The sequence below is a fragment of the Platalea leucorodia genome (assembly GCF_965183815.1).
Source record: "Platalea leucorodia genome assembly, chromosome: 9".
Classification (NCBI taxonomy): Eukaryota; Metazoa; Chordata; class Aves; order Pelecaniformes; family Threskiornithidae; genus Platalea; species Platalea leucorodia.
In genome coordinates this window covers 31,648,672-31,675,607 of record NC_138831.1, presented here as the reverse complement: position 1 = coordinate 31,675,607, position 26,936 = coordinate 31,648,672, and the positions used below count along the sequence as shown (strand labels likewise).

Sequence of the window (26,936 nt, the reverse complement as noted above, 5' to 3'; positions counted from 1 at the left end):
TACGTAAAAAACAGATTGCATTAATTCAATCTTCTAATAGCATTTACCTGAAATACAGTAAGAAATTCACTACAATGTCACTAGAGCTTTAAACCATAAAAAAATTTTCATTCAAAACCCACATTGCCTTTTTTTTTCCCCCCCTTTTCTTTTATCTCATTTTCCACTGTTAGACAATGAAACACAGTTCTTTTCTTCATGGTCATCTCAACTTTCTACCTGTTTTGCGGCTGACAGAGCACTGCAGCCTTTGAGTTATCACAACCACAGGAGATGTTCTTGTTTTATAAAATTGCTTTCAGGAATAACAAACTCTTTCCTGGATTAAAAACAGCTTGTAAGCATTTCTACTCATCTCAAGGTTGAACAAGTTCTTACTTCATACAGCTTTTCTCTATTTTTCACTTGTGATTTTCACCATTAATTTGTCATCTTCTATGAAAACATGCTTTTACTCAGCTCCCATACCAGCACGGGTTATCTCCTTTCAACCGAGCAGTAAATAATTCATCAAGAGACCTTTGGTTGCCTGGAGAAAGATGAAAACCAACCCAGCTTTCTAGCCCACTCTCGGCAGGCCGGCGTGAGGAAAGGGCGAGTAACGAATACAGAGCAGGGGTGCGCCATTAGCTCAGTTAATTTTCAAATGCCCGAAACACTGAAGAACAAGGCATTGGAAATCCGACAGATTAACTAACAGCTTCTCCAACGCACAGCCAGGACTTCCTTACCAAGAGCGCGTGAGTTTGTACGAGGGTGCTCGTGGCCCTCCCAAGGCCGGATACAAACTAACGAATTTTACAGGAGAGAAGGGAGGGAAAGCTGCCACCAATTAGGAAGGCGGCTGTAAAATTACACTTTAGCGGCCCAACCCTTGATACCTGACAGAGAGAAACCGCCCCTGGGCGAGCCTCCTCCTGCCGGAGGAAGGCGGGCAGCGACCTCCGCGGCTCGCCTCACCCCTCACCGCGCCGCGCCCGCCGCAGCGCCACCCCCGCGCGCCCGGAGCGGCGGGCGGAACAACGCTCCTCCCCCTGCACGTACCGGCGGTGACGTCATGGGCGGGAATTCTAGACCGTTCCAGGGCCGTGACGTAGGGCGGCGTCATTCCAGAAGATTCGGCCGGTGCTCATATAAAACCCGCGGAAGAGGCGGGGCAACGGTGATCAGCGAGCGGGCGGCAGCAGCAGTGGCGGCGAGGCGGCTGCGGCGGTGAGCGCGGCCCGGTGGGCCTCTGCGGGCCTCTGCGGGGCGCCGGGCGGGGCGGCCTCTGCTGGGGCGCGCGTCCTGGGCGGCGGCGTGACGGGGGTAACGCGGTGAAACCCGGCGTAACGCGGCGCGTCCTCCCTCCCTCCCGCAGGGCACCATGGTGAAGGAGACGGAGTACTACGACATCCTGCAGGTGAAGCCTAATGCTTCCTCCGAGGAGATCAAGCGCGCCTACCGCAAGCTGGCGCTGAAGTACCACCCCGACAAGAACCCCAGCGAGGGCGAGCGGGTAGGCGGGGGCCGGGGCCGGGATGGGGCCGGGCCGGGGCCGGTAGGCCGCCCGCCCGCCCGCCGTGAGGCGGCACGCCGCCGTCGGCGCCCCGCTGCGCTGGGCAGGCCTCTCCGGCGGGGCGGCGCGGGGCCGGGGCCGAGCCCGAGGCCAGTGTCGGGCCCTGCCCGCGCCGGCCGGGCTTACCGCAGGCCCCGCTGGGCCTCAAGATGGGCGACTCCGGCGGGAGAAGCCGGGGGCTGGCGCAGAGCCGCGTGCGTGGGGCACTACGGGTCTTCCACATAGCGGTCGTTGTTCGTGTACAAAGGCGGAAAGCGCGCCCTTGGTCCGATTTTAAAATTGTGCTTTGCCTGAAGGACGGACACAATGCCCTTCCTGCAGCATAGTGCGAGTAAATGAAGGCTCCCGTTCTTCAACGTCTGTAAAAGCTGGCAGCAGGCCTGATGGCCCAGCTGTGGCAGGAGGGGATGCCTTGGTTCCTCTTTTTGGACGCAGTTCCTACCGCTCTCCCCATAGTTGCTAATGGGAGCTCATTCTTAGTAGAGATGCTGGTTAAAACAGGCAAAGCTGAAAGGATTTCTGGTGTCCCAGTGGCCATCTTGCTGTGTCAGATGTTGCAAAGGCCAGTGGTGGATCCAGCTGCCAGCACTACTGTGCGTGCTGGGGTTGCACTGGATGGATTTGTGTTCCTGAACAGGATGAGTTTTCTTCAGAGAAATTGCTAACGCAGATGTACAAGGTAACTATCCAGAGGAAATCATTGGGCTACACATGGGTGGACTGTTTACAACAAAACCATTTTACACATGCTCAACTGCACATGTTGCCTAGGAGGATAAATGAGCACCACAATTGGAGAACTATGGAAAACTTGAATGATAGGATTATTTATCTAAAAGTTGGTCTGATAACACCTTAACATAGGAATAGAAGCTCCATATTTGTGTATTTAGTACAATAATTTGCAAAACTCGAGCTAGTTAAATAGTAACATACTCAAAGGTAACCTTGCCTGCTTTTTTACCTACACCACTTTACCTGGTCATAAGTAAATCATGTTTAAAATTGAAGTTGTCATTTCAGTAATAGCAAATTGTGTTTAAAAATTGACTTAATCGTCTTAGTAATAGGAAATTCTTGATAGCCATTTATAAAAAAAATTAAGGGATTTTTTTGAAGTGGATGTTTTGATTTATATCTAAGTCTTTCTATTTGTGATGAGTAAGCAACACCATTGTCTGGTCACTCAGATCTCCGCTTAGTTCTAGCTGGATGTAGCAGCTCATCAGGCATGAAGGATCCCTGTGTAGCTCTAGCACGACTAGCACTGCTGGCCATTGGGCGTCTGAGGACCTCCAAGACTTTGGGGATAGTATCATATCCCTTCCTAAATGGATTTGTTAAAGGTGTATAATGGTCGCAACTACCACAGTCATTTAAGTGTAGTTTGCATATGCTTCTAAGTTGGATGTGACTCTGAATTAAGCCCACTTGTAACATGGGAGGAGGGGGGAGAGGGAGAAAAGGGGTGGTTTTCCTGGACAAAAGCGTGCTATTATAGTCTGTTACACATTTGTTTAGGGAGTTTCCTTTTGGAAAAAAACAAATGCTACAAGAGAGTGCTATAGTGGCTCAATCTGAAGATGGAGTTGCATATGAGAGGGTTACTTTTCCTCTTGGTCATAGTTGTTCAGAGCTTCTTTTTTCTTTTTAGTTTAAACTCATATCCCAGGCATATGAAGTTCTGTCGGACCCAAAGAAAAGGGACCTCTATGACCAGGGTGGGGAGCAGGCTATTAAAGAAGGAGGCCTGAGTGGCGGCAGCTTCTCTTCACCCATGGACATCTTTGACATGTTCTTTGGTGGTGGAGGCCGAATGAATAGAGAGAGAAGAGGTACACAGTTCTAAACAAGTTCTAGAAACTCTAACCATGCACTTAAGCATAGAACACCTGTACTATGGTACTGCTGTTCTGCTAAGTACACATAGTGTGGATATTACTCGTTGCAACAATAGATCAAGTAAACTATGATTTATTTTTTTTTTTTAGTTACTCCAGCATTAAGATTCTAATAAAGTAGATAACATGATGTAGCCATAGCAATCTTTCTGACTAGTTCTGTTTATTTTTTGTTAAAGTGGGTGTGGGTAATCTGTAGGGGAGGGGGAAACATTAGTAGGTTAGAGCAGTTGAATTACACTGGGTCTAAGTTACCTTTCTTCCAGATCTGTGCCTTACTTGCTCATAAGCTTTGGGCAACTGGCTTCCAAGGACACCATCAACTTAAACTTCAGTAATGTTAAATCTCATGGAAATATTTGGAAGAAATTGTGTGAAACTGAGTACAGAGTGCTGCCAAAAGCATGGCATATTTGTGTTTTTCCATGCATAATGTCTGTTGAAGGAACAAGTAGTAACTTGCTATAAAATCTTTACGCTATGAAGTGGCATGGAAATTTATAGGTAGGCGTAATAGCAACTTCTAAATTGACTAGATCTGAAGCTGGTAGTGTCCTTGCATCTTGCTGTTTCAGTTAAGCTTATAAAATTACGGGTAGGAGCAGGGATAGGGTGGCTTTAATGATGCTTTGCTTAATATTATAGCTAAACTTTATGTTCTGACATAATGGGTGCAGCTCAGTGGAAGCTGATGGAACTGCACATGCTTTTAAGGGGGCTGAGCTGTGTTCCAAGTTTGGAATGAACTTTACATTTCTTCATTGAGACTGTGCATGTATGAAAAAGTGTAGAAGCCTTTAAATAAACATTTGTCCTTAAAACAGCTGAACCAGAATTAATGTTTCTCTTTTTTTTTTTTTTTTTGAAGGCAAAAATGTTGTGCACCAGTTAGGTGTATCTCTTGAAGATTTATATAATGGTATTACAAGGAAACTGGCACTGCAAAAGAATGTTATTTGTGGAAAGTGTGAAGGTAAAATGACAAATAGTGGTTGCAAACCCCTTTTATTCCAAGTTGTTTGTTTGTTTTTAGAAAAGAACATTGCAGGGAGGGCTGGGAATAAAGTGTGGGGTTTTTTTTAATCCCCAGCCCGAAAGTCTGTCAGGGTATTTAGTTCTTATTTATGCTTATCCAAGAATAAGGCTGTCTTAAACATAGTGGTATAAAGTTATTGTTCTAGTGGCAGGCTCAAACTCACTGTGAATTGCAGTTGAGGGTACCTAAATTAAAAGTATCTTAATCTGGAACTTTAATAAATGGCTGTTTCTTTAAACTTAAAGACGTCTAGCTTGTATTACATAACTCATTTTACAGCTATTAAGTATCCATAATGACTGGTTGTCTTTGAGGTAAATCTTGATGAGGTCTTGTATGTCAGTACTCCTATTAAATATTTAGCAAGCAGATTCTTTCCAAAGTATTAATGGAATGTCTAGGTCTTGCGGTATGCTGATAGTTCCTTGAAAACCAAGATGCATTGGGAGGTGGGGCAGAGGCTAATAAAATAAGCTGTGCATAGAAAACTTCTTTGACTTGTATAAACTTCTAACTTGTGGGGCATGTTTTGTGATGGAAACTAAATTCCAATTACATTGGAAATACGTTACCAAACTACTCTAAAGGTGCCCTAAAGGTGCTCTTGAAGTCAGTGAGTTCCAGCCTGACTACTGTAGAGTAACTTTTTTTTTTTTTTTTGAGACTGAGATCAGATTTAACTTTTTTGTCAAAGGTTATGGCGGAAAGAGAGGGGCAATAGAAAAGTGCCCTGTCTGTAAAGGAAGAGGAATGCAAGTTCTAGTTCAGCAGATTGGACCTGGCATGGTACAGCAAATCCAAACTGTGTGTCCAGAATGCAAAGGCCAAGGTGAAAGAATAAATCCGAAGGACAGGTGTGACAACTGCAATGGCTGTAAGGTTGTAAGAGAGAAAAAGATCATAGAAGTTCATGTCGATAAAGGTAAGAGCTGTATATTTGTTCTGTGTCCCTAATCATAATCTGCAGTTCTGCAGGGAATAAATGGGTTTCTTTTCTCCAGGTATGAAAGATGGTCAGAAGATAGTCTTTCATGGAGAAGGTGACCAAGAGCCTGATCTGGAGCCTGGTGATGTTATAATTGTGCTTGATCAAAAGGATCACAGTGTCTTTCAGAGGCGAGGGCATGACTTAATCACAAAAATGAGAATTCAACTCTCAGAGGCTTTATGTGGTTTCAGAAAGACCATTGAAACTCTGGATAACAGAGTTCTCGTCATATCATCTAGGCCAGGTAGGTCTTAAGAGTTCTGATGCTGTATAAACTGCTTGCCTGTTTCATCGTGCCTTGACTGGGGTTTTTTTAGGGTGTTTGTGTGGGGTTTTTTTCACTAGTTGGTGCAACAGATTCAAACTACGCTTCCAGTCATTTAATTTAGTTGGTTCTTTGTCATTCTTGTCACTCCTTCTAAAACATTACATGCAGAATTATAGCTGAAGATGACAAATGCTTCTTAATAAGCTTCAGCCTCGGTGGATAGCTGGGAAGATATTCAAGGGGCCAGAAACTTAAAGGCTACTAGACTATCTGTCAATTCAGCGTGAAGGCTGTGCTAAAAAGCTGGTTCTCTTACAGTAAAGTGAATAGCCTAAATGGCCTTACTTCTGTATAGCTCGAGTTCAGTACTTTTCAGTCTGCAGCCTTTTCTGGGGGTTGCTTAGTAGTTTCCCTCAGATGCTGTGGGAACACTGCTTGTGTATAACCCTGCTTGTCATGGTTATGAAGTGTCTGCCATGTCAGCTTACTTACGCCTCTTGCCTCCATGTAGGTGAAGTGATAAAACATGGTGACCTAAAGTGTATCTACAATGAAGGGATGCCCATCTACAAATCTCCAATGGACAAAGGCAGCTTAATTATACAATTTTTGGTAAGTAAGTTGACTGCTTTTCTGTAGCAAAGGTATCGGTGTTGGCATCGGGAGTAACTATTCATTTAAAAAAAAAAAAAATACAAAATTGTAGGTCCAGTTCCCAGAGCACTACTGGCTCCCAAGGGAGAAACTGTGTCTGCTGGAGGCTCTGCTTCCTCCACGAGAAGATGTTATGATTACAGATGAGATGGATCAGGTAGACCTTGAAGATTTTGATCCAAGTGAGCAAACCTACCGTAACAGTGGGGGAGAAGCATATGAAGAAGATGAGGAAGGTCCAAGAACAGGAGTACAATGTCAGACATCTTAAAGCAAGGTGGAATGAATGTCATCTAAAATGTAAATTTTCACAATGAAAACTGCATGGCTGTAATAGCCACTGCTTGTGGTTTTTGTGTTCAGCAAATTGAGTTGCTGCGCTGTCAGTATCACCTTTTTGTAACTAATTTATATTGTGTTCTTGTAGTCTTTATATATAAAGCAAATGTCACACAGCTGAGAACCAACTGAGTTGGTATACATTTTCCTTTGCTGTGAGGGTTCTCAATTTATTTCACCTATGCTATTTATATAAGACTTTGGCAATACTGATAGAGGCTAAGTGGAGTGTCTTATGTAAATACTTTCATACTGGAAAATTAATTTCATGGAATAAAACATAGCAGAAATAACTTCTAATAAATAGAACTCTTCACATTTTATTGTGCTTCTCTTGTACTCTCTAAGCCACTCTAGAACCCCCTTTATTTAAGTAAGTTTCTCTAAGCTCAGACTCCTGTCACCTACCTAGTCTAGACTGTTCTCCATATTCAACATTGTGTTAGCTGCAACACTAGTACCTGTCTCATTTTGTATTTCAAAAGCATTTTGTGCATGCTCCACAGCACTCTTCTTTGTGGTCTTTTGTTGTATTAGAGTAGCGTTCCTTCAGCTGCTTAGTTCTATGTAAGTGTAACTTAGGGTTATAAGGTATCCTTCTAATGTGTATAGAGTGTACTCTAAATACTTCTGATTTACATACAGGCAAACCAAATAAAATCTTGATCTTCCAGAAGCTCAAGCTCTATATTTCAGCCTTCCCTAGAAGGGGTTTTCACTTCCTCCTAGGCATTGTGTACTTGAGCCTTAACTGAGATGAATAAACCAAAACCACATGTGTTGGGTATACTGCTACTGTTCTATAACATGCCAAGACACCATAGTAGAATGATTAAAGCTGTTTCCTTTTTTTGTCTGTTTTCTAGTAGAGTTTGTATTAAGTCAGGGTTGGAAACAACTAGTACCCTTTAGTGATGATTGAGCTACATGTCACCATACAATTGCTGGAACAGGTGTTCAACTTAAGTGACCCTATTGCATTCACTAGGACAACATCAAGATGAGTGCAGGCTATCATTTCCCATGCATACAACACATAGCCTTAGTCACTTTTCCTTTTGCTAAAATAAGCTGCTGTGAGACTTGGTTGATGCTTTCCAGCCCCAGTCTATTTATGTATAAAGGCAGGGGAGATTAACTGAGCAGTTACTTCACCCATGACTACATATTTCCAAAAATACATTTTTCCAAGGACTAGACACAAGTTACTTGCATCTGTAGCTTTTATTTAAAAAAAAGTACAGCTTTCTCTCCCGCTAAACAAAATCAAAATTACATATAAACATTGGTTTTGCAGATCAGCATTACTAAAATGCTTTTATCATACTAAAAAATTACATAGAAGGACAGTAGTATTCCTGAAAACTGCCACAAGAGTTAAAGGGTCTGAGTCAAGACATTTAAATTGGACAGTCATAAATATGAATTTCTTGGTCATCTCCAACAGATACAATTTTGGACCCACTTCCATTGTATTTTACTCCCCAAACCTGCAAATAGGACATATGCAAGGTTATCAACAGGAGACTAAGAGAAAATGTCTTCATAACAGTCATATTTATTGACTACAACAAGCAGAAGAGGGAGGATTATTTAAGATCACCTGGTCCAATTATGGCTTCTGCCTCAACAGCAGATGAAGCTGATGAACCAGAGAAGGACACTGCCATCTAGTAGCCTGACAAGTTCTTACATTCCACTCCTACTGACAACAGATTACCCAATCTAAAGATACTTGAAAAAGGCTGAAAAGTGCTTGCCCCAGTTTGCATAAATCAAACCTAACACTTTCACTCTTGCCCATCCTGTCTTCCTTGCTGAAAAAGAATATTTTGCAGTGCTTTCAGGAAAGCAAAAAGTATTTTTCATGCAGATTGACACATCATGACAGACTGAAGAATGATCCATTAAGATCTAATTAAGATGGCTAATTAAGATGGCTAATTAAGAAAGCCATTTGCTTATCAGTGCAAAACTTTTAGAAAAATTCAGGTCGGTCCTCTGACTTGTGACAGTTAGACAAACTCAAGTGACCCCCATCTCCATCATCAGGATGGCATCAGGAAGAGTGAAGGCTACCCAAGGTACTCACAGGGGATTGCAGAATGGGTGTGTTGACAACAGCATGTTTTGGGGAATCTTGTACGCTATTTTGCATGAATACCTAAAAGCCAGCCTTCCCAAGAGCTGACACATCTCTGCCTTCCACAAACTTGCGAGATTATAGACAACAGCTAAAACAACACTGGGAATCTGGTTCTGCTTTGTACTTCAATACTAAGACCCCCATAGCTGTGGATAACTGAGAATGTTACCAGTAAAAAAGTACTACAGAAGGAAGAGCCCAAATAAAATCTAAAAATTTCCTCTGTTAAATCTTCCTCTAGGATCCATTAAAAAAAGCATCATTCTATTTAACACGTAACATTTGGAAAAATAGTAACTTGGTAGATGCCCAACTTCCTCTTCCCTCACAGGTTGCTATCACTCAGCAAAAAAAAAAAGGTATTGCAGACATTTGAGGAAGGAAAAGTCCCAAGTTTCAAGGGTGCTTTTAAGCATCTTTTTAGATAATTCCATCCTTTTAAGTAAGTATTTTCCCCCCTTACATATGCACACACTGCGCAAGTGATGATAGAAATAAGTAAGACCACAGACAAAAAAAATACAGTCTGGTAAGAAGCCTTTTGGCCACAGGATTACCCTTACTTGGACCTGAAAAATGTAATTACTTGGAAGAGATCAGCCTACACACTTGGAGTATTAGTTCAATATTAAGTGCCAAATAATCATGAACAACTTTTAAGATTTCATTACAGCGAGCTGAAGTCCAACCCCGAAGCTATAGCACCAAGCTGAAGCACAAATGTGCACAACTACACAACGGAAGTTCTCCTGTGAACACAGGGACCTAGACAGAGCAATAGCAGACATACCTGATCTTGGTGGTCAAAGAACGTGTGAACACAGGTTCTCGTTCCAGCATCCCAAACTTTTACACTTTTATCAGATGAACTGAAAGAAAAATAGAATTGATCAATGTTTAAATTAATAGATTAACTACAGTTTAGTGCAAAGCTTAAAAGATTTCATACAGTAGACATAAGAAACCCTCTTTCACCCATCAAATACAGGGATGAAGTAGCAGAGGAGTGCTGCTTCCGCCAGGTTCCAGTTACCTTTAAAATACATTTACTGTTTCGATATCTGCAAGATTAAAATGAAGGCTCCCATTTTAGCCGGAAAATTTTTTGAAGCAAGTTCTTTTGATAAAGAAACTCCTGTTACATATACTTGGTCCCCCAACTGCCTGAGCTGTTTTAAGAGTTAACGCTGAAGTTCAACTAGATTAAGGTACTACTACCGTAGGTTGTACTTTTTAATTCAGCAGCAATTTTTCAGCTATTTAGAATCAAATTGCCCTTCTCTTAAGTTTAGATTTTCTTCACTTGTAGGGAACTACACTGCAGTGGGTTGACTTACACTATAAAATACTATTCACTACAACTAGTATCACATCACAGATTGGCTCTTGAGTCTTCAATTGCAATGTATGTTATTCCATTATAGATTCCATTGCAATTTGTACATATTTACTTTTTAGGATCCATCTCCCCTTGTAAATATAAAATCATTTTTTTTTCCAGTAAGCATAAACAAGTTAAAAATCCTCAATACCTGGAAACAAAATGGGTATCATCAGGACAAAATGCTACATTTAATACCCAGGATCCATGACCACTTAATGTGCCGGCCAAGTTTGCATGTTGCCTGTGGAAAGAACAAATTTTAACATTTGGTTTGTGAATGCCAGGGAAAAAGCAACAGGAATATAGCTAATGCAGTCAGGAATTGTTCAACGCAAGGTCATGGAAGGTGACTTCTGGACATTTGTTCATCCAAGCTGAACTGGTGTTACAACAGATTCTGATTTTCCATTTCAAATGGTTAACATAAAAAGAAGTCACTACGAAGATACATTGGTGGACAAAACAGTTTCACCACGAAGGAGGCAAAGTAATGCAGGTTTAGGGGAGCGAAGATCACTGAAGCAGTGCCTTTTCCTCCCCAGGGTCTTCCAAGTTCTGCACAATGCAACAGAAATAGGCCATAATTTCTTGGGTACAGAAAAAATGTTTAAGATGGGTAAACACAAACACACAGGACAGATATACAAAACAATTAGCCTATTGCCTACAGGGCAAATATGAGGAAAGTAATTTGTTTTCAAGTTAAGGCTGTCATCCACCTATGCACTTTTTAAAAACTATCTCAGAGTGTAATATTTTAAGATTGTTTATTATATAAAGAAGTCACCAAAAGCTGAAGGGAATTATAGAGAGCAGAGAGTTTAGTATTTTTTTACAGTATCAGCCTCTCTGAATAGTTATTTTCCTGTTAGCATGTCTTGCAAAATAACAACTTACACATCATAGATTTTGATATAGCCGTCATCTGAAGCAGTTACAAGTAACTGAGAATCTGGAGAAAATGTCAGTGAACGAATAGGCATCGCATGACCTGAAATTCAAAGTTATATATGGCTTAGAATGTAGCTTTTCCTCTTACTAACGACAGTGCTTAAGAAGCTACCCCGGAACAGCATTCCCTGTTAAAATACAGCAACCTCTGAAGAGTCTTTCTCTCTATGCCTCTACAGGCTTCTTCGCACAACATAAAATGGAAACTGACAGTAATTCTGAACTTCAAATGTTAAGGCATGTCCACTGCAACGCAAAAGTATCTAATTTTTTCAGCTGTGGATCTTTATTATGTCATATTTTCTAATATGATTTCATATTGTTTAAGTGGTTGATCTTTTTAATTAACCATACATCTGGACAGAAACTGCATGAACATTAAAAGCCCATTTATCTGTTAGAAACATGCACATACATCTTCTACAACATAAAATGTTCGGTTGTTTTTTAAAACAGGAAACAATTGCTATAAAACTGATACCATAGCAAAAAGAAAAATCATACGCATGGCAGCACACATTTGGCTTAGCTTCATTCCCTTATACTGCACTGCAATACATGAAGGAACTGCAACTTAAGAATTTACTTAAGCATTACTGACTGTATCATTTGAGATAGGCACTTATGATGCAAGCCTGAATTTACAGTTCGCCTCTAATATTTTAAGTGGTTTAAGTTACAGCACACTAAATAACTAAATGCTGTCTAATGGACAGAAACATCGACTCCTTTATGCCATGGCTGTTGTATCTTATTCTGACTTGCGTTATATCCTTTAATTTTGTTCAGGAATGAAGCCAGAGCTTGGGTATTGCAAATACACAAACCATTACCTTCTAGCGTATGCAGAAGTTTTCCAGTTGCAATATCAAAAATATTGATAATGCCATCTATCGCTCCACTGGCTAAGTATTTTCCATCTGGACTCTGTAATAAAACACAAAAAGTATGCATTTAACAACTGTATGTATTTATGCTATGTACCTCCCTGACATTCTCTTGGCAACTTTTCACAAATACGATCTATGCAAGATACCTGGGCTCCAAAAATCCTGAAGACTTCAGCTGACTTATTCACAATGTGTGTATAAAGCAAGATCAAAGTATATTCGCCATACATGCACAGGGAGAATGTCACGTAGTTTATATTTGGAACTATTAAAATATGGCTGTCATTTAGTATTATCTGGAGATAAACTGACAGATGGAAATAGAAATATCTGATTTACAACATATTAGAGCAATAGCAATTTCACAGAAGAAATTATCAATTGTGCTTCTTACATATGCAATGCTAAGGATGAACTTTCCTCTGGTGTCCAGAGAATATTCTTTCTTTCCGGTTTCAACGCCAAAAATATTTACTTTTCCCACATGACTTCCTGTTGCAAGGTACTGGGAATCAGGTGAAAAAGCCAGGGACCAAGCATCAACTGTATTAAAAAGAAAAAAATCAGTTAGCTGAATACTGTTTCTAGTTCTTATTCAACAAAGTCAGTTCTGTATGCATCTGTTTAGACATTTAACCCCCCTAACTACTCTTAATACTCTAAACTCTCCTACGTATTCTTAAGAAGAGTGTAGAAGTTCATGAAAGTTAACTTCCTTCTATGTAAATAATGGAGCATAGCTTGAGCCATTTATTTCTGTTTAGTGAAAGATTACATTTTCTAATAAGACCTTGAGCTTATTAGACCCTCCTGTAACAATAAATTTAGAATTTAAGACTGTGTGAGTTAAGTCTAAATTCTTACTTTTCTCCTGGTACCAAAAGATATTAAACCAGTAAAAGAAAGCAACACTAGTATCTAGCAAAGCACAGAAGATGCAGGAGAAACACAGATATACTAATGTAACATACATCAACACTCCTTGCAACAGAATTTAACAAACCATACCTTTTTGTAGCAGTACAATGTATTTATCTGGCACAATGTAATTCACAGTTTTTTTCTATAAGCTTAATATTAATTACCTAAAACACTGCAAGATTGTTCTTAAATTAGGGATTGCCCGTGGACCAATTAAATATTTAGAATAAGATCTTAGGCCCTGAATTCCAACTTGGAGGACGTAACACTGATCCAGACTTCAGCTTTACTGTGTTTTGACTTGCTCACTCAGGATTGGGTGTACTGCATAAATAAGAATCACATATACGGCTCAAATTCAGTGCAGTGCAGTGCTTGCGAAGAAAGTTCAGACTTTCCTTGTAAATCAATCTGAATAAGCATTTGAATTATTTTTTTAAATATCCTTTCATCAATACATCTGTAAGAGCAAGCTGGTTTCCATTCTGCCTTATGCCTCTAGCAAAAAGCATATCTAAATGTACCTGAGAAAGCATAAGTAGTGTGAAAAAAAAAATGTAAAATTGTCTGATACTACTGATACTACTTTATGTTGAGTTCATAAAATCACTAAGATTTTTGCAAACAAAGATTTAAAAAAAAAACCAAAAACAACTAGTCATCTCATATACCCTAATTATACACGGTACGGTATTCACTATCTAGAGTAAGGACACTTCTTACGTAGAGACAGCTTAACACTGGTATCTTACCAGGACCAGCATCTATTGACTTGATCTGTTTGCCAGTTTCTAAATCCCAAAGGCGAATATGGGCATCTAGGGAGCTGGATGCTGCAATGGAGCCTGTGTGGCTGATATCCACAGATACCACGCCCAGCTGGTGACCCTCCAAAGTCCACTGTAGATCCAATTTTTCATCATTCCTTTTGTTCAAGGGAAAGAAAAGCCTAGTTATTAATAGCTGGGGGTACTTAACCAATCTCCAACCTCAAACAGAACAAACAACCAAACAAGACAACCCACATTTCTCCATTTTGTTCAACAAAAGGGGAATCCAACTTCACTCACGAAATGTGAAGATAGCTACACACAAATTGCTCTCTGTGCTTAAGGGAAAGAACTGACTAATCAATTGTTTACCATATTTCTGCAAAGCATGTATTTCATCTTAAGTCTGTAAGTAATCCCACTGAAATGTCCATTACACATCAATACATGGGTACTTACACAGCAGACTGTTAATCTGTCATCACAGCGTGAAATGCAATGACTGGCATTTTTATAGTCACCACAACAGAGCTACTCACGTCATTAAAATTAAGCACATACTTAATACTGCTTTGGCTAAGAGACAGAACAATTTCTTTGCAAAAGCACACTTCAGTGTCACTTGTATGAGGATTACGAGGATTTTTTTTAATAAAAAAAGAAAGATGTCATTTCCTCTTTTACTCTATTCCCATTATTCCTTTCACAGTACAAATGCTCCCAATGCATTGCCTCATAAAAAGTTGCATTTCTAATTCTTTGGTTTAGAAATACATCAAGTTGTACTATTCTCTGGCAGACAACGTGTAAAATTTGACGTGCATTTTCAAAAGGCTTTGCGTTCTTTGAAAATTAAAGCACATCAGAATGCTGCCACTCCAAGAGAAAGCACGCTCCAATCAAGATAAGCTTGCTCAAGAGAACAGTCCTGTGTGCCAGGCTACCCCTTCCCTGACGTAACTTCTAACATCCCTGCAGATTATGGAAATTCAAGACTGCTGTATCTCCATACAGACTACGTCCAAGGCTTAAAACTGGTTAATAGGGAGCACTTCACTTACCACTTCCAGACCTTCACTAGATCATCCAAAGAACCAGAGATCACTGTTTCGGAACCATCTTTTTTATTTTTTCCCCAGGCAACTGACCAAATGGCATCATCATGAGCTAAAAGAGAATATAAGCATAGAAATTAAAAATTAAGTGGTTTCTTTTGATGGAAGACAACTACCAGTTTTGGTAATGCTAAAATTGCTGATTGTAATGTTGGCAATAGTCCCCTTGCTCTTCAGGCCTATCAGTACTCGGAAAGCCTTGTCACTGTTTTCATTGTTTCGAAACACATGATGTATTTTGTTCACCAAGGTCACTGTTGAAAAAACAGCATAACTATTTTTAAGTTATTGAGATTTATACTTCATATAAACATAATCCAGGTCATCTCACAAGTATATCTGCTGTTATCAATTTTACATCATCCAAGAAGACCAATATTATTTAATACATGTTAGTGTTTTCTCACCTTGCTCTTGCTTGAAGAGAATACCGTACTAGAAAGAAAAAATAATTAATATTACGTATGAGCAGCCTAAAAAAAATACCAAGCTAGCGATTAGTTTAATTAACGCTGTGTCTTTATTTACCTGTGTGGTCATGTTTCTATGGAAGCAATCTTAACAGGAATGCTCTGGAAGGAGAAACCCCATTAGGCTCAGCAATAAGACTCTGCCTCAGAAACACTGCTCTGGAAGGAGAAAACCCGGCAGGCACAGGAGTAAGGCCTGAGGGAAACCCCGCCTTTTTGCGACCCTCCGCTCGCACGGCGAGAAGCGCCCGCCACGCAAGGGCCCAACACCCCCGCCGCGGCCTCCCCTCGGCCCGCGGCCGCCTTCGCCCGCCCGCCCTCTCTCCCTCACCGTGCCGTGCCGTGCCGTGCCGGACACACAGCTTTCTGCCCACCGCCACCCTGTCACCACCACAGCCGCCGTCGCACTGTGATGACGTCTTCTACCACCGAGAGCGCGGCCAGAGCGCCTCTCCCCAACGCCCTTCTCTCCGCCACAGCACCAGAGAGGACCCCGGCCTGGCGCTCTGTCCCGCCGCCGTGTGGCCAAGGCCGCTCCCTTCGCCCCAACGGCCGCGGCGGCAGCGCGCGCCCCGCCCGCCCGTCCCTCGCTGCCACAGCCCGCCGGCGGGAGCGCCGGGCCGCCGGGAGCGCCGGGCCGCCGCCCGCCCTCGGCTGCGTCCTCAGCGGCTCGGGCGCAGCGCGGGGGCGAAGGCAGCGGGGTTAATACCGCGGGCTGGCTCCCTCCGGCCCTCACGGGCCGCCCTGACGGGCCCGTCTGGCAGCAGCAGGTCCGCAGGCAGCGCCTGTCCCGCCAGGCTGCCCGACACTCCCCTTCCCACCGCCTGGCAGCGCCAGGGCCGGGGCGCTGGCAGCTCAGCTCCCTGCCTCCTCCTTCAGGGGATGCCGGTGAGACCCGTGGGACTGGTGGTGCGGGCTCCGTGTTCAGCCGTACCCCTTCCCAGCCCTGCATCTCGTCACGCTTGCTTAGACAGTGAACCCCTTGGGCGAGGGACCAGTCACTGTAGTTGCAGCTGTCCAGAACCAGTCAGCGTCTTTTGTGTACGATATTAATGACAGTAATACCCTTCAGTGTTGCGATGGCAGTAATGATGTAAACCGTGGAAAACACGAAGGACTGAGGAGTGCTTTCAAGTCTGCCGTCTCAGCAGTGTTGGAAGCTCCTGGCTGAAAATTGCAGCTGGCTGCCTTTTGTCAAAGACATGGAGGAGGAATGCCGACCAGTCAGGGGAGACTGAGCACAAAATTGACTTCCTACCCTGGGCTGTGGGGTCACCTTATGAACAGCTGGCTCCCTGAATCCTGGAGTTGCAGTAAAAGTTGAACAGTACTGCCCATTTCTCCCACCACAGCACAGAAGGCTTCTCTAATTTCATTGGAGTGAGAGGAAGTTTCCCTACTAATCATCTGTTTCAGAAAAAAAAAAAAAAAAAAAGGTATGACTTTTTTGGAAGCTGAGTTTTTTCAAGTTGCTGCCTCTGCTTGAGTTAGAAGCGGAAAAAATGTCAGAATTAAAGTTCAGGAGAATAAATCAGATTCCCTGAGGCTTAAAATTAAAGACGAAGGATCAGTGGCCTTTCACAGCTTTTAATCAGTCTTTATGTGTACACAAAGCTCTTTGAGATCAATAGAGCTTGTCTCAGTAAGCAAAGTAACAACCCAAACAGGAATTCTGAATGTGTCTTAACACGGTTCTGCAGTCAAGAATGAAAATCTGGGTAAAACTCTTACATATGATTACAGAATCCTTAGTTCTCTGATTATTTAGATTGAGCTTTGAGAGGATTTTAAGGCATACTGCTTTAATATATTGAATTTCGGAAACGCTAATTTTCTTGTTAGTAGTGATGCAATGGTAAGCATTTTCCAAAAGTAAGAGAAATTATTCTATTTCTATTTCTTACCAGGATTCTCCTAAGAACTCTTCCATTTAAATTTGTACTTAAAATGTAATACTTTCACCTTATGTTCAAATGACCAGGATTTGGTTTTGCAATTCTGTTTAGAGTACTGCAGTACTGTAATATCATCTTTGACAGACAAAGTGTTTCTAATCCCTCCAGAGTTTTCAAATCATGCAAAGTTCTCCTATGCACTTGTATTTACTTTGTACATGGAACATCTTAGACCTTCATGGGAAAAGATTGTTATTTTTCTCCTGCGAGTGCAGAGTGAGATTGCAGGTTATTTCCTACTTCACTTATGACACAAATCTGTATTTGTTAGAGTGAAAGCTGATTAGGTGCTGCTTTGGTGCATCAAGAGGATAATCTGAAGCAAAGCGTGCCACATGTTTGATTTGCAGATAAACTGCCTCCTTGGAATGGTACCTGAGAGCACGTTTCTATATGTTTGTTCTTGTTCTGGAGCACTAGCACACTTTGTATCTGTATGGATATTTCAACCCAAATCAGAATAATACTTTATGAGTGCATATATGTTTAAATGCCAGTTTTTAAAACCACGTTACAAGGGAAAAACCTGGTGTATTTAAAAACATTATGATCACTCTAATATTGTGCTAACACATAGAAGTGAATTAGGTCAAGACTTTGAGGTGCAAACATCGCAAAAGGCACTTCCCAGCCCAAAGCTCAGTTGCAGAGAATGAACTGAGAGCAAAACACTTAGTTTCAAAAATAATAGGCTGATTGCCATTGTCGCCAGCTATTGAATCACAATTCAGATCAGCATTCACAGTTCAACACCTGCCCAGCCTTACACAGAAGATGAATGCCAAGTAAGCCTTGATTTATTAAGGTCTTGAAGACACATGAACCTCCATAAAACAGTAAGGCTAGATAATTAACTGGGAGCTTCAGCTCTGCAGGTACTACAGCATTCAAATGTTGTCATATATGTCAACTCCTCTCCCCCCTCCACACTAAATAATTCATTTACTAGTGGGTTTGAGGAAAATGGTAATGGTACTTGAAGTTATGTGTGGTGTATGCCAAAGTGGGTAACATATGAATATGTATTCTTGTGGTTATCAAGATGGAACGACCTTGTCAGTTTAGGAAAGGGACTGTGTAACATAACTGTACCTGCAGAGGGCTGGATTCAATTATAGGTCCCTTTCAGGGCTGATCCATCAATTTGGGGTTTGATATTCCATCTTGGGGTTCAGTGTAGGATCAATCACAGAAACCCACAGGCGCTGCAGAAACAAAGGGCCTGGAGTCTGCATGCAGATTTATACCATCTGCCCGTTGTGGGGCAGCAGCAGCAAGATAATCTCCACCTCTTTGCAGTAGCAACGGGTTGGCATTCACAATGAAACATTAATCATTCCGCGTCCTTCTGTGTCTGGGGACTCTGAACTGTTGTGGCAGGAGCAAAGAATCCTCTGCTTATGTTGCCTGATGTGCCTCTAGGAAACCATTAAGGGACTGTGTTCCTGGGAGTGAATTGGAATGGCATTTGCACCGTTTGCTCATTCATTTCAGATACCTGTCCCCTCCATCATGTTCCAGGAAGACAGTTACACACAGTACATATACCTTTTTCTTGAAAGACAGTGTATAAGCATGTATAATGCACCCATCAGCATTGTAGTGCACTGGCATCAGGGTAGTTGAGGCAAAAGCAAGAGACATGGAAAATCAGATCCTAATGCAGTCTACAGTTCCACTTTTGAAATGAGTCCAGTTGCTTGCATGCAGATTTTATAAACTTCCAGCTTTTGTTTGTTTTCCTTTGCTCGCTTATTTCTTTGTTGTATCTTTTTCAGCTGCAGTCCCCTTTCTTCCCTTTTCTTGCCAGTTCATATGCTTTTTCACTGATAGGTTTGTCTCTGATGGTCCCAAGCAGCTAAACTGGGATGTGGATTCAAGTATAAATTCTCCTGAAGTTCACAGAGGTTCAGATCAAGGCTTTGCTTTAAACCAATCTCTTGTCTTATTTTTCACAACATCCATTGTAAAGGCACTGCATGTTCCAGGTGATGGCACCACACCCAGCCATCCCACTTTATAGGACAGAGAGTTGGAACTACACTCATATCTTTAGTCCAAGCGCTGGCCAAAACAGGGAAGTGATATAATGGAAAAGCTCTTCTTCAAGAATCTGAAACCAAGTCCAAATATTAATGACATTCTTGCCCTGTGAGTTAAGGAAGGATCATTATCCCATTTCACAGATGGGTGAAATCTGAAGCAAGGTGACGAATTTAGTCAGTGGCAGATCGAGGAATGGAACCCTTTTCTCAACCTCTTGGTATGTATGTGCTCTAACTCAGTGTGTACCTACACATTGACATTGCTTTAATCTTACACTTGAATATTAAATTGCTTCTTTAGGAAGAAGGCAAGCCTTTCAATATATTCAGTCAACAAGTAGTGAAAAGTTCTTGGGACAGACAAAAATGGAAAAGAAAATCAAAACTGCCAGAGACTAAGCCTAACAGGAATGAAAATAATACTTAGCACTTGCAGGAACAAATCTTTCTCTGACTGGCACTGTGCAGTTCCACCCCAAGGTGTCCTTGTGGGGTACTGGTCAGAGGAAAGCTTGGCCTGGAGAGCACTTTCCTTCAGAATGGATGAGGTTCCTTCAGAATGGATGAAGTGGGCAGTGAGACTGGAGTGAATGAACAGCTGCTTCTAGGAAGAAAAGAAGAAAATAAAACAGTTAGTTAACTAAACAAATCCTAAAAGCTAGACTCCGTCCTCCATGGAAGCAACCTCATCCCCATTGTCACTTGCAGAGAAGCCAGAATCATTAGATGTAATAACAAGCCTTTTAAACTCCTGCTTATGGCATTTATAGGTCAAAGGGAACCTTTCAGAGCACAACTGTTTTGAAAGGAATAATAAAATAAACAAAAAAAAGCAAAAAGCATTGTTCTTCATGAGAGATTTTCTAACAATTAGTCTGTGCTTGGTGATAACTGAACCCAGACTTTATTCTCACCCTATCTTCTCTTCCTATGGAAAGACTTCAGTTCTTCCTTCATTTGCTGTATTTAATCAGAATTATTATATTTTATTCTTGATTTTGTTCTCTCTCGCAGCTTCTCTTTTTTTTAATGGGGCGAGAGGTGGGTCAGAGAGAGTTTCTAAGACCTTAACATGAGCCTGAAATGTTGAATGACTATATAAAATGCAAGTACAACAAAAGAAACATCTGGTGCTCATTTGTCAGGATTGAAATAAGGCCCTTTAAAACATCATGCATGTGGTTGGGACTTGCTTTTAGAAAGCACAAAGTTTCAATGCATACATCAAATCTAGCAGTAAAACTTTTCTCTCCAGTACGATGAATCTCATGTGTTTTACCAAAATTCATGTACGTCCCTTGCTATTGTGGCTTCAGATACACATGACAGCTAGTGAGGACCTGATCTACGACCTTATGTACCAAAATTGAAGTACTTGAGCTCTAGGAAAACAGTTTTGGCTGTCAGTTAATAATTGGCTGTTTAGTTGTGGGCAACTAAATAATGATCACATAATCTAAGACACCATTTTAAGCCTGATTGTGTACTTTTTACTTTGGTATCCATACCTGATGCTACAGAAGAAAATGCTGTAACACATACGTATGGGTAGGCTTTTCTATGCCAAACATCACCCAAGTGATGTTCAGTTCTCAAGTGTGAATGGATATCTGCAGTCACTACCTGTATGAAGCAAGATACTATACTCATAAAGCAAGAGTATGAAGGCATCAGGGATCCCAGGCACTTTTTTTACCCAGAATGCTAGTTCTTCTACTTGCATCTGGGTCATGTGAAGTTATGATGGGTGGTGGCAAAGAAGACAAGAGAAAGCATCTTTTTTTTTCTGATCCGTGCAGACAAATGTTTGAATAGGTTGCTGAACTGGGAGACAGGGAGGAAGGAAGGAGTTTCTTTCACCTGCTGTGGGACATTCTCTGCCTGACCAAGCTGTTCACAATTTACTAATGATGGAATGAAGGCATCATGGTTTCAGTCTCTGGATATGTTATTTGCTCCACTGTAAAATGCTATTAATTTTATGCTTCTTAGGGATTCTCTTTATACATTGACAAGTCACTTAGCTGCTAAAATTGGCTTTTAGCCAATTTTTTGCTGGAGTGGGGAGCCAGAAACTGATGTGGCAATGTGGCATCTTTGTAACTTCAAGGGTCTTTTTGATACGAAAAACTTTTACAGGATCGAATGTAGAGGGCACAACTCTGGCTTTTGAGAATAATTAGTAAGAAAACTCAGGAAGAAAATGCTTCATTCATTGGCAGTAGATGCAAAGAAGGTTTGTAATAATTACCTCAGATACTCTCAGAAACCTCTAGTTGTACTTAGTAAGTGTTTGTTCCTATGTATTTTTGTGTCACCATCTAGAATATATTTACATAAATAGGCACTTAGATCTTCACTGCCTAGTATCCATTTGCATGGGTTGCTGGCAGGCGGACTGTATGGATACACTTGGCTCAACCAGCCAATTACTTTGCCACTTATCTTCATGTCACTGCCCTGCTTTGTTATTGCAGCCTTCAATGCCACTTCTGTCTTCATCAACACTGTCTCATTCATGCTCTTTGCTTTGATGAGTTTGCTGGGCAACCTCTTTCGTGTTCTTGTCTCCTTGTGAGAGAGGCTTATTCTTGTTCAGTTTGCCTGTCTGGCTCACAAACCCTTGTGAATCGAATTGACGGTATTAACCTTACACAGAGGAGCTATGCTGGAGGATAAATGCCAGAGCTCTGCATGCTCTGGCTCACATGGAAGTCAGTGGGAGGAGGACTAAGCATGGCACATCATGAAACATTACATTCAGCTACCTCTGGATGAGATGCTTGAATCAAACCATGTAAGTTTGTTAAATCATTGTGTCAGTTGCCGGCTGTGAAAGCCCATTTTACAGTGGTGATTCAACATACTATTTCTGCACAGCAAGAACATGTGTTCATGTCTCATAGATTTTACTAGGTCCTGAGCACATGTTCAAGTGTCTACTGAATCAGTTCCATAAATACCTCATGCAACACACTGTACACTTTCCCCTGCTTTTGTGAGTTCCCATCATAAATACTTCATTCACATTTGACATTGTACCAGTGATGGGTGTTTCATATATTGAAAAAAAATCCTGACTTCTAATGAGATGGTTGTTCGACTGGTTTGGTCCACCTATGTTTAGAGATGTGTTACTGATATGAGCAGAAGCATGGCATGAGGAAATAATAGATTTTGGACGTAAGGTAATCATCATCTAGGTCTCAAGCTTTCTAAGTCAGACACAGAACCAAAAAGAAAAAAAAAAAAACCCGAGGAAAGTCTCCTCCTGATTTCAGTGAATTTCAAATCGATCACTGTGACTGGAGGATTGTTGCCAACAGCACAAAACACTGTATTGGAATTTGGACACTGTGATCCCAAGGAAATCTTCAGTTCTGCGTGTTTCCCCTGACAAGAAAACCTATGCTTTGAGAACTGTAACATTTGAGTTAATTTATGAGGTGACACCTGGAGCCCTGTGCTCTTAATAAGAGATTCTTGATTTTTGGTGGCTGGGAAATGCCATCTAAAATGCAAGTGTCCCTTCCCAATGGGATGTGCAAGTTCCCAAAACCATGATGGGAAATTCCTGAGAAAAGATTTTCTTCCAGATATGGATGCATTGAAAATAGTGAGAGTGCAATTTTCCCTGCGGTGTCTTGGCCCTCAAGAGTAGACTTAGAGGTATTAAGGGTGAGAAGCCCATAAATGTGCTCATTGTATGATGTTTGACAAGTGTTAGTGAAGTGGCTTTTGCACTGCACAGGAGTCAGCGCCTTCTGCATTTATTTGAAAGAGAACGAGTTTATGCAGCTGTACTGAGCTGTATTTGTGACTCAGTTAGCTACAGCTCTTGATGCTGCCTAATGGAGGGAAGTTGTGCACAACATTTCTGTAATGACACCTTGGCTGGAGCTGATCCTGCATGAAAACAATTACACACTGACCGCAAAACTTCTGAGGTCAGGAACGAAGAGAGTGACCTTTCAGGCCCTTGCAATGCACCATCAAACTTCGTGAAGTGCAGTCAGTAGCTCTCATTTACTAGTCTTAGTTCATGTGCTGGTTACTGGTGGAGATGTAGCAGTTTATTGTTTGAAGTGCTAGAGTCACCATAAAAATAACTGGGATATTTCAAATTTGAGTGCCATCACTGGATATTACTGTGACATACAGTGTATCGCAGTAATAGCATATGGGATTGGTACAAGTCCGTAACTGGCAGTTTAACAGTAAAAGCTGTATCGTAGAAATTTTACCATCGAGCAAGGTGGTAGCAACAATACGTCAGTGTTGGCCTGCACAGCATTCACCAGTCTAGTGCCAACAGACAAACACAGGTTCAGTTCTTGCCTACATGAACACAGTCTTAGAAAGCAGAGAACTATAGTTTTGGCCCGGTAGCTCAGTATTGAATAAGAGAAGGGAGAGCAGTGGTCCTGTCTGGACTGCCATTATAAACAGGGATTTTATGAGAATGCTCAGAAAGTAGAGGGGTTTGCCTGGCTCTTTTGCGCTACTGAACTTAGTCCATATAAGTGTCCTCAGGTCCTGATCCAGCAGAGTATTTAAGCATACACTAAGTGTTTTAGCATTGAAGTAAAAGTATTTTGAAGCACGATGCTTAAGTATTTTGCTGGTTTTGAGCCTTAATAACAAGAGATGAAGGTAATAAAAGACCTCTCCCATGTCCTCAGTGAAGATTGTTGCCCAAATCCTGAAGAATCAATTTTAAGGAGGTATTTTAGGCTGATGTTTTGACTAGGTCAGATTCTTCAGTTCCTGAATTGGGAATGCTCCTAGTAGAGTCTCCATGCATTTTGATAAAATGTGTGCTGGTTTTGGGGCCCTCTGTGAGAAGAGTCACTTTTCAGTATAAAAGGTGCTCTATCAAACATCAGAAGAGAGAATGGGAAATTCAGCTTCAAAGCTGGGTGGTCTAAATATTGGCACATGATACTCTGCAGCAGTTTTAGATTTTGAAAAGCAGCTTTTCCAGCACGTGTTTAGAATTGGAATAATTTACAATGTGAAGAAAAAACAAATTACAGATTTCTAGTGTAAGTATCAAGGACCAGTCGTCTCCTGTTTCCATATACTGCTTCTTGTGCCAGGTTTCGGCTTCTGAGGAACTGAGTAATGCCCTCAGGAGATGGCCTTTGCTGGGAGAGTAATGCAGAAAAGCTAAAGGAGACTTAGTAATGTGAGCTGCAATCTGACATACTTTGGAGCCTTAATTCCTGGATGGCTAGAATCTAGTCATCCTCCTCCTGACCCTGTAAGTGGAGGAGTAGTAAACCTGGCTGGCTGTTTTTCCTCAGCACAATGTCAGCTGTGGCCAGTTATGTTGCATGTGTATTCATCTCTCCTTCTGTGCAAATCACAGCAAGAACAGCTTCTTTTCAGAGATGGGAAGTTCCTGGCTTTATTACATGTGTTAATAAAAATATGTTGTAGCAACTGCTGATAAGGTGCTGATTTAAAGAGATGCAGACTGTTAAGTCATGAGTTTCAGTGGACAGTTTTACCTCAGAAAGACTGAAAAAAAGCAGAAAGGTTTTTGATTGTCTTCAGTGATCAAGATCTTGAATTTGAGAGCTAGATTCCTCCAAAAGCAAGTGGACAAAATTCAGTTGTTAACAGAGTGAGTTTGTCTGTGAGGATTCTGCATTGTCTAGCTCCTTAAAGAAAATATTAGCTTGCTGAGTAAACACAATCCCCTTTGCTTTGTCATCTCTGCATTGGTGTCTGCACAAATTCTTTTTGTTGTTGCTGGTCTGCGGGGTTTTTTTTTTTGTATGAATTGGGTCACTTTCCAGTCTCCTTGCATTAGAGCATGGTAACAAAATCCAGTGTGACAGTTCCCCAAATGTTCCAATGTTTTCAAGAGGGAGGTGTGAGGCAGCAAAGAAAGGCTCTGCCCTTGAAGGAATTAAATCTCTTGGAAAACACAATGTCAGGTCCTTCCAAGCGCTTCATTGACCGACTTTTCAGCAAACTGCTGAAAACTTAATTGGACTATGTTTTGATTGGTAAAACAGATCTGGGAGGCAGTCCATAAGCAAAGGGGAAGATGAGCAGGGAAATCAGAGATACACACTGAGTTAGTGTGGAAACGACCATCCTCCCAGGCTGATCTGAACTTTCTCAGACTGCTACACAGTGCAAGAAGAAAGGAAACAGCCCCAGGCTACTGCTTCTTTCTTTACCCGCTTCTCTGTGGTGAAGTCTAGCTAGTGCAAGTCACATAGACCACTTTGCTGAGGCAAGAAGAGACAAGCTGGGCAGTATGGGCAGACACTGGGCTCCCAGGAACCAGAACTTCAATACGTCTAGTGCGGGAGAGGAGGGTTGGAGGGAAAGGCAGAGGGTGTGCTCTCTGCTACTCATGATATTGCTGCAGCTTGCTCTTCACGAACTGATGCTGCTGCATACACAGTGGCTGGGGATCATGATTACCCCTCTTTCTAGAGTTTCCTTCATCCCCTCCTCCTCTTTTAGGTAACTGCCTAAACAAGAAGATGAGAAATCCTAGGGTTTGCTAGATGGTCCTGCCCTAAAGCAATCCCGTCAAGACAACAAATTTTTCTGACATCATGACAAACTCCCTGCAAGAACAGCTATAACCTTTCCTTTTTGGAGTGGCTATATTTTGTTTTCACCTCTCATGAAACCAAAATCTGTGACCCATCTTCTGAAACATACACCATATACTGAGTTCTGATCAGAGACATGTTTATCTCAGGGTTAAGATGTTCAGAATGTTAGTATCATTGCAGTGCATTCCACTGCAAACACACATGCTCAGATAAATTAATGCTGTAGGCATAATACTTGTGGTTTAGGTGCATATTTTCTTGCAAAATTGTTATAATTAAAAGCACTGATATCAGAGGTCCAGGAATGTACAACTGGCATCCCTTTGCATCCTATATGAGGCCTGTGCGTGATAAAGGATTCATGTGGAGTGTAAATAAAGTTTGCACCACAAGACAATGAGCATTGCAGAAAATCAGGCTCTAAACATATAGCTGAAATAGAGAAGGAAGAACAAACATGAGGATTCAGAATGAATCCAAAGACCCCATTCTAGCTAGTGATTGCAGATTTCTTCTGGAGATCCCCATCTCTGTGTAGAGGCGAATGTCCCCTTGATGTTTCTGACTCCCCATTATTTCAAAGGAAATACATTCTGCGTGTAGCTGTAGTTGTTCACTGGTATTTGCAGGTAGAACTGACCTTGTAAAATGAGTGTAAAATTAGTAACAGCATATAATTATTAAAGCATATTTGTTGAAGTAAATCTCATCTCTTTCTCGCTTATCTTACATTATCTCTGAGTAACGTCATTTTCCCCTACAATTTCAATTGGAATCTCTGTACTCATATCTACTACAAAAGTAGTATTACAGAGCTGCAGTATTTTATTGGAGAACGCTTTGCAAATGCAATGTATAATGCCTGCAAGGATGTGGAGTCTCCATCAAGTAATGATGATCTACCTTCTTTCATCAAGGCCTCACAACCAGCTGAAGTTCAACATGGGCAAAAAGAGCTCTT

General features: G+C 41.5%; 3 protein-coding genes across 5 annotated transcripts in view; 1 reads left to right on the top strand and 2 right to left on the bottom strand.

Annotated features, from left to right (window-relative positions):
* Positions 1 to 1,121, bottom strand: part of ACSBG1 (acyl-CoA synthetase bubblegum family member 1) — a 42,885-nt gene extending 41,764 nt beyond the window's left edge. For both annotated transcript variants that reach the window (XM_082322081.1, XM_082322082.1), the window contains exon 1: positions 1,045 to 1,121. The gene's annotated coding sequence lies outside the window, so the exon portion shown is untranslated. The remainder of the gene's footprint in view (positions 1 to 1,044) is intronic.
* A 9-nt stretch (positions 1,122 to 1,130) lies between these two features.
* Positions 1,131 to 7,586, top strand: DNAJA4 (DnaJ heat shock protein family (Hsp40) member A4). Of its 2 annotated transcripts, XM_082322083.1 has the most exons (8): positions 1,131 to 1,212; positions 1,361 to 1,498; positions 3,213 to 3,393; positions 4,328 to 4,432; positions 5,190 to 5,417; positions 5,497 to 5,727; positions 6,263 to 6,363; positions 6,458 to 7,575. In XM_082322083.1, exons 2-8 carry the CDS (start codon positions 1,367 to 1,369, stop codon positions 6,674 to 6,676), a joined length of 1,197 nt encoding a protein of 398 aa, XP_082178209.1. In that variant the 5' UTR covers positions 1,131 to 1,212; positions 1,361 to 1,366; the 3' UTR covers positions 6,677 to 7,575. The 2 variants fall into 2 exon arrangements, with proteins under 2 accessions (XP_082178209.1, XP_082178210.1); XM_082322084.1 differs by lacking the exons at positions 1,131 to 1,212; positions 1,361 to 1,498 and adding an exon at positions 1,527 to 2,237 and having other exon boundaries at positions 6,458 to 7,586.
* A 301-nt stretch (positions 7,587 to 7,887) lies between these two features.
* Positions 7,888 to 15,810, bottom strand: SKIC8 (SKI8 subunit of superkiller complex). Its single transcript, XM_082322776.1, has 11 exons — positions 15,723 to 15,810; positions 15,450 to 15,550; positions 15,329 to 15,356; positions 14,868 to 14,973; positions 13,789 to 13,961; positions 12,510 to 12,658; positions 12,059 to 12,152; positions 11,172 to 11,265; positions 10,423 to 10,515; positions 9,681 to 9,759; positions 7,888 to 8,234 (listed from the first exon to the last, which is right to left on the bottom strand). The coding sequence occupies exons 2-11, from the start codon at positions 15,459 to 15,461 to the stop codon at positions 8,145 to 8,147; spliced, it is 918 nt and encodes a 305-aa protein (XP_082178902.1). The 5' UTR covers positions 15,462 to 15,550; positions 15,723 to 15,810; the 3' UTR covers positions 7,888 to 8,144.
* Positions 15,811 to 26,936: the final 11,126 nt, after the last annotated feature.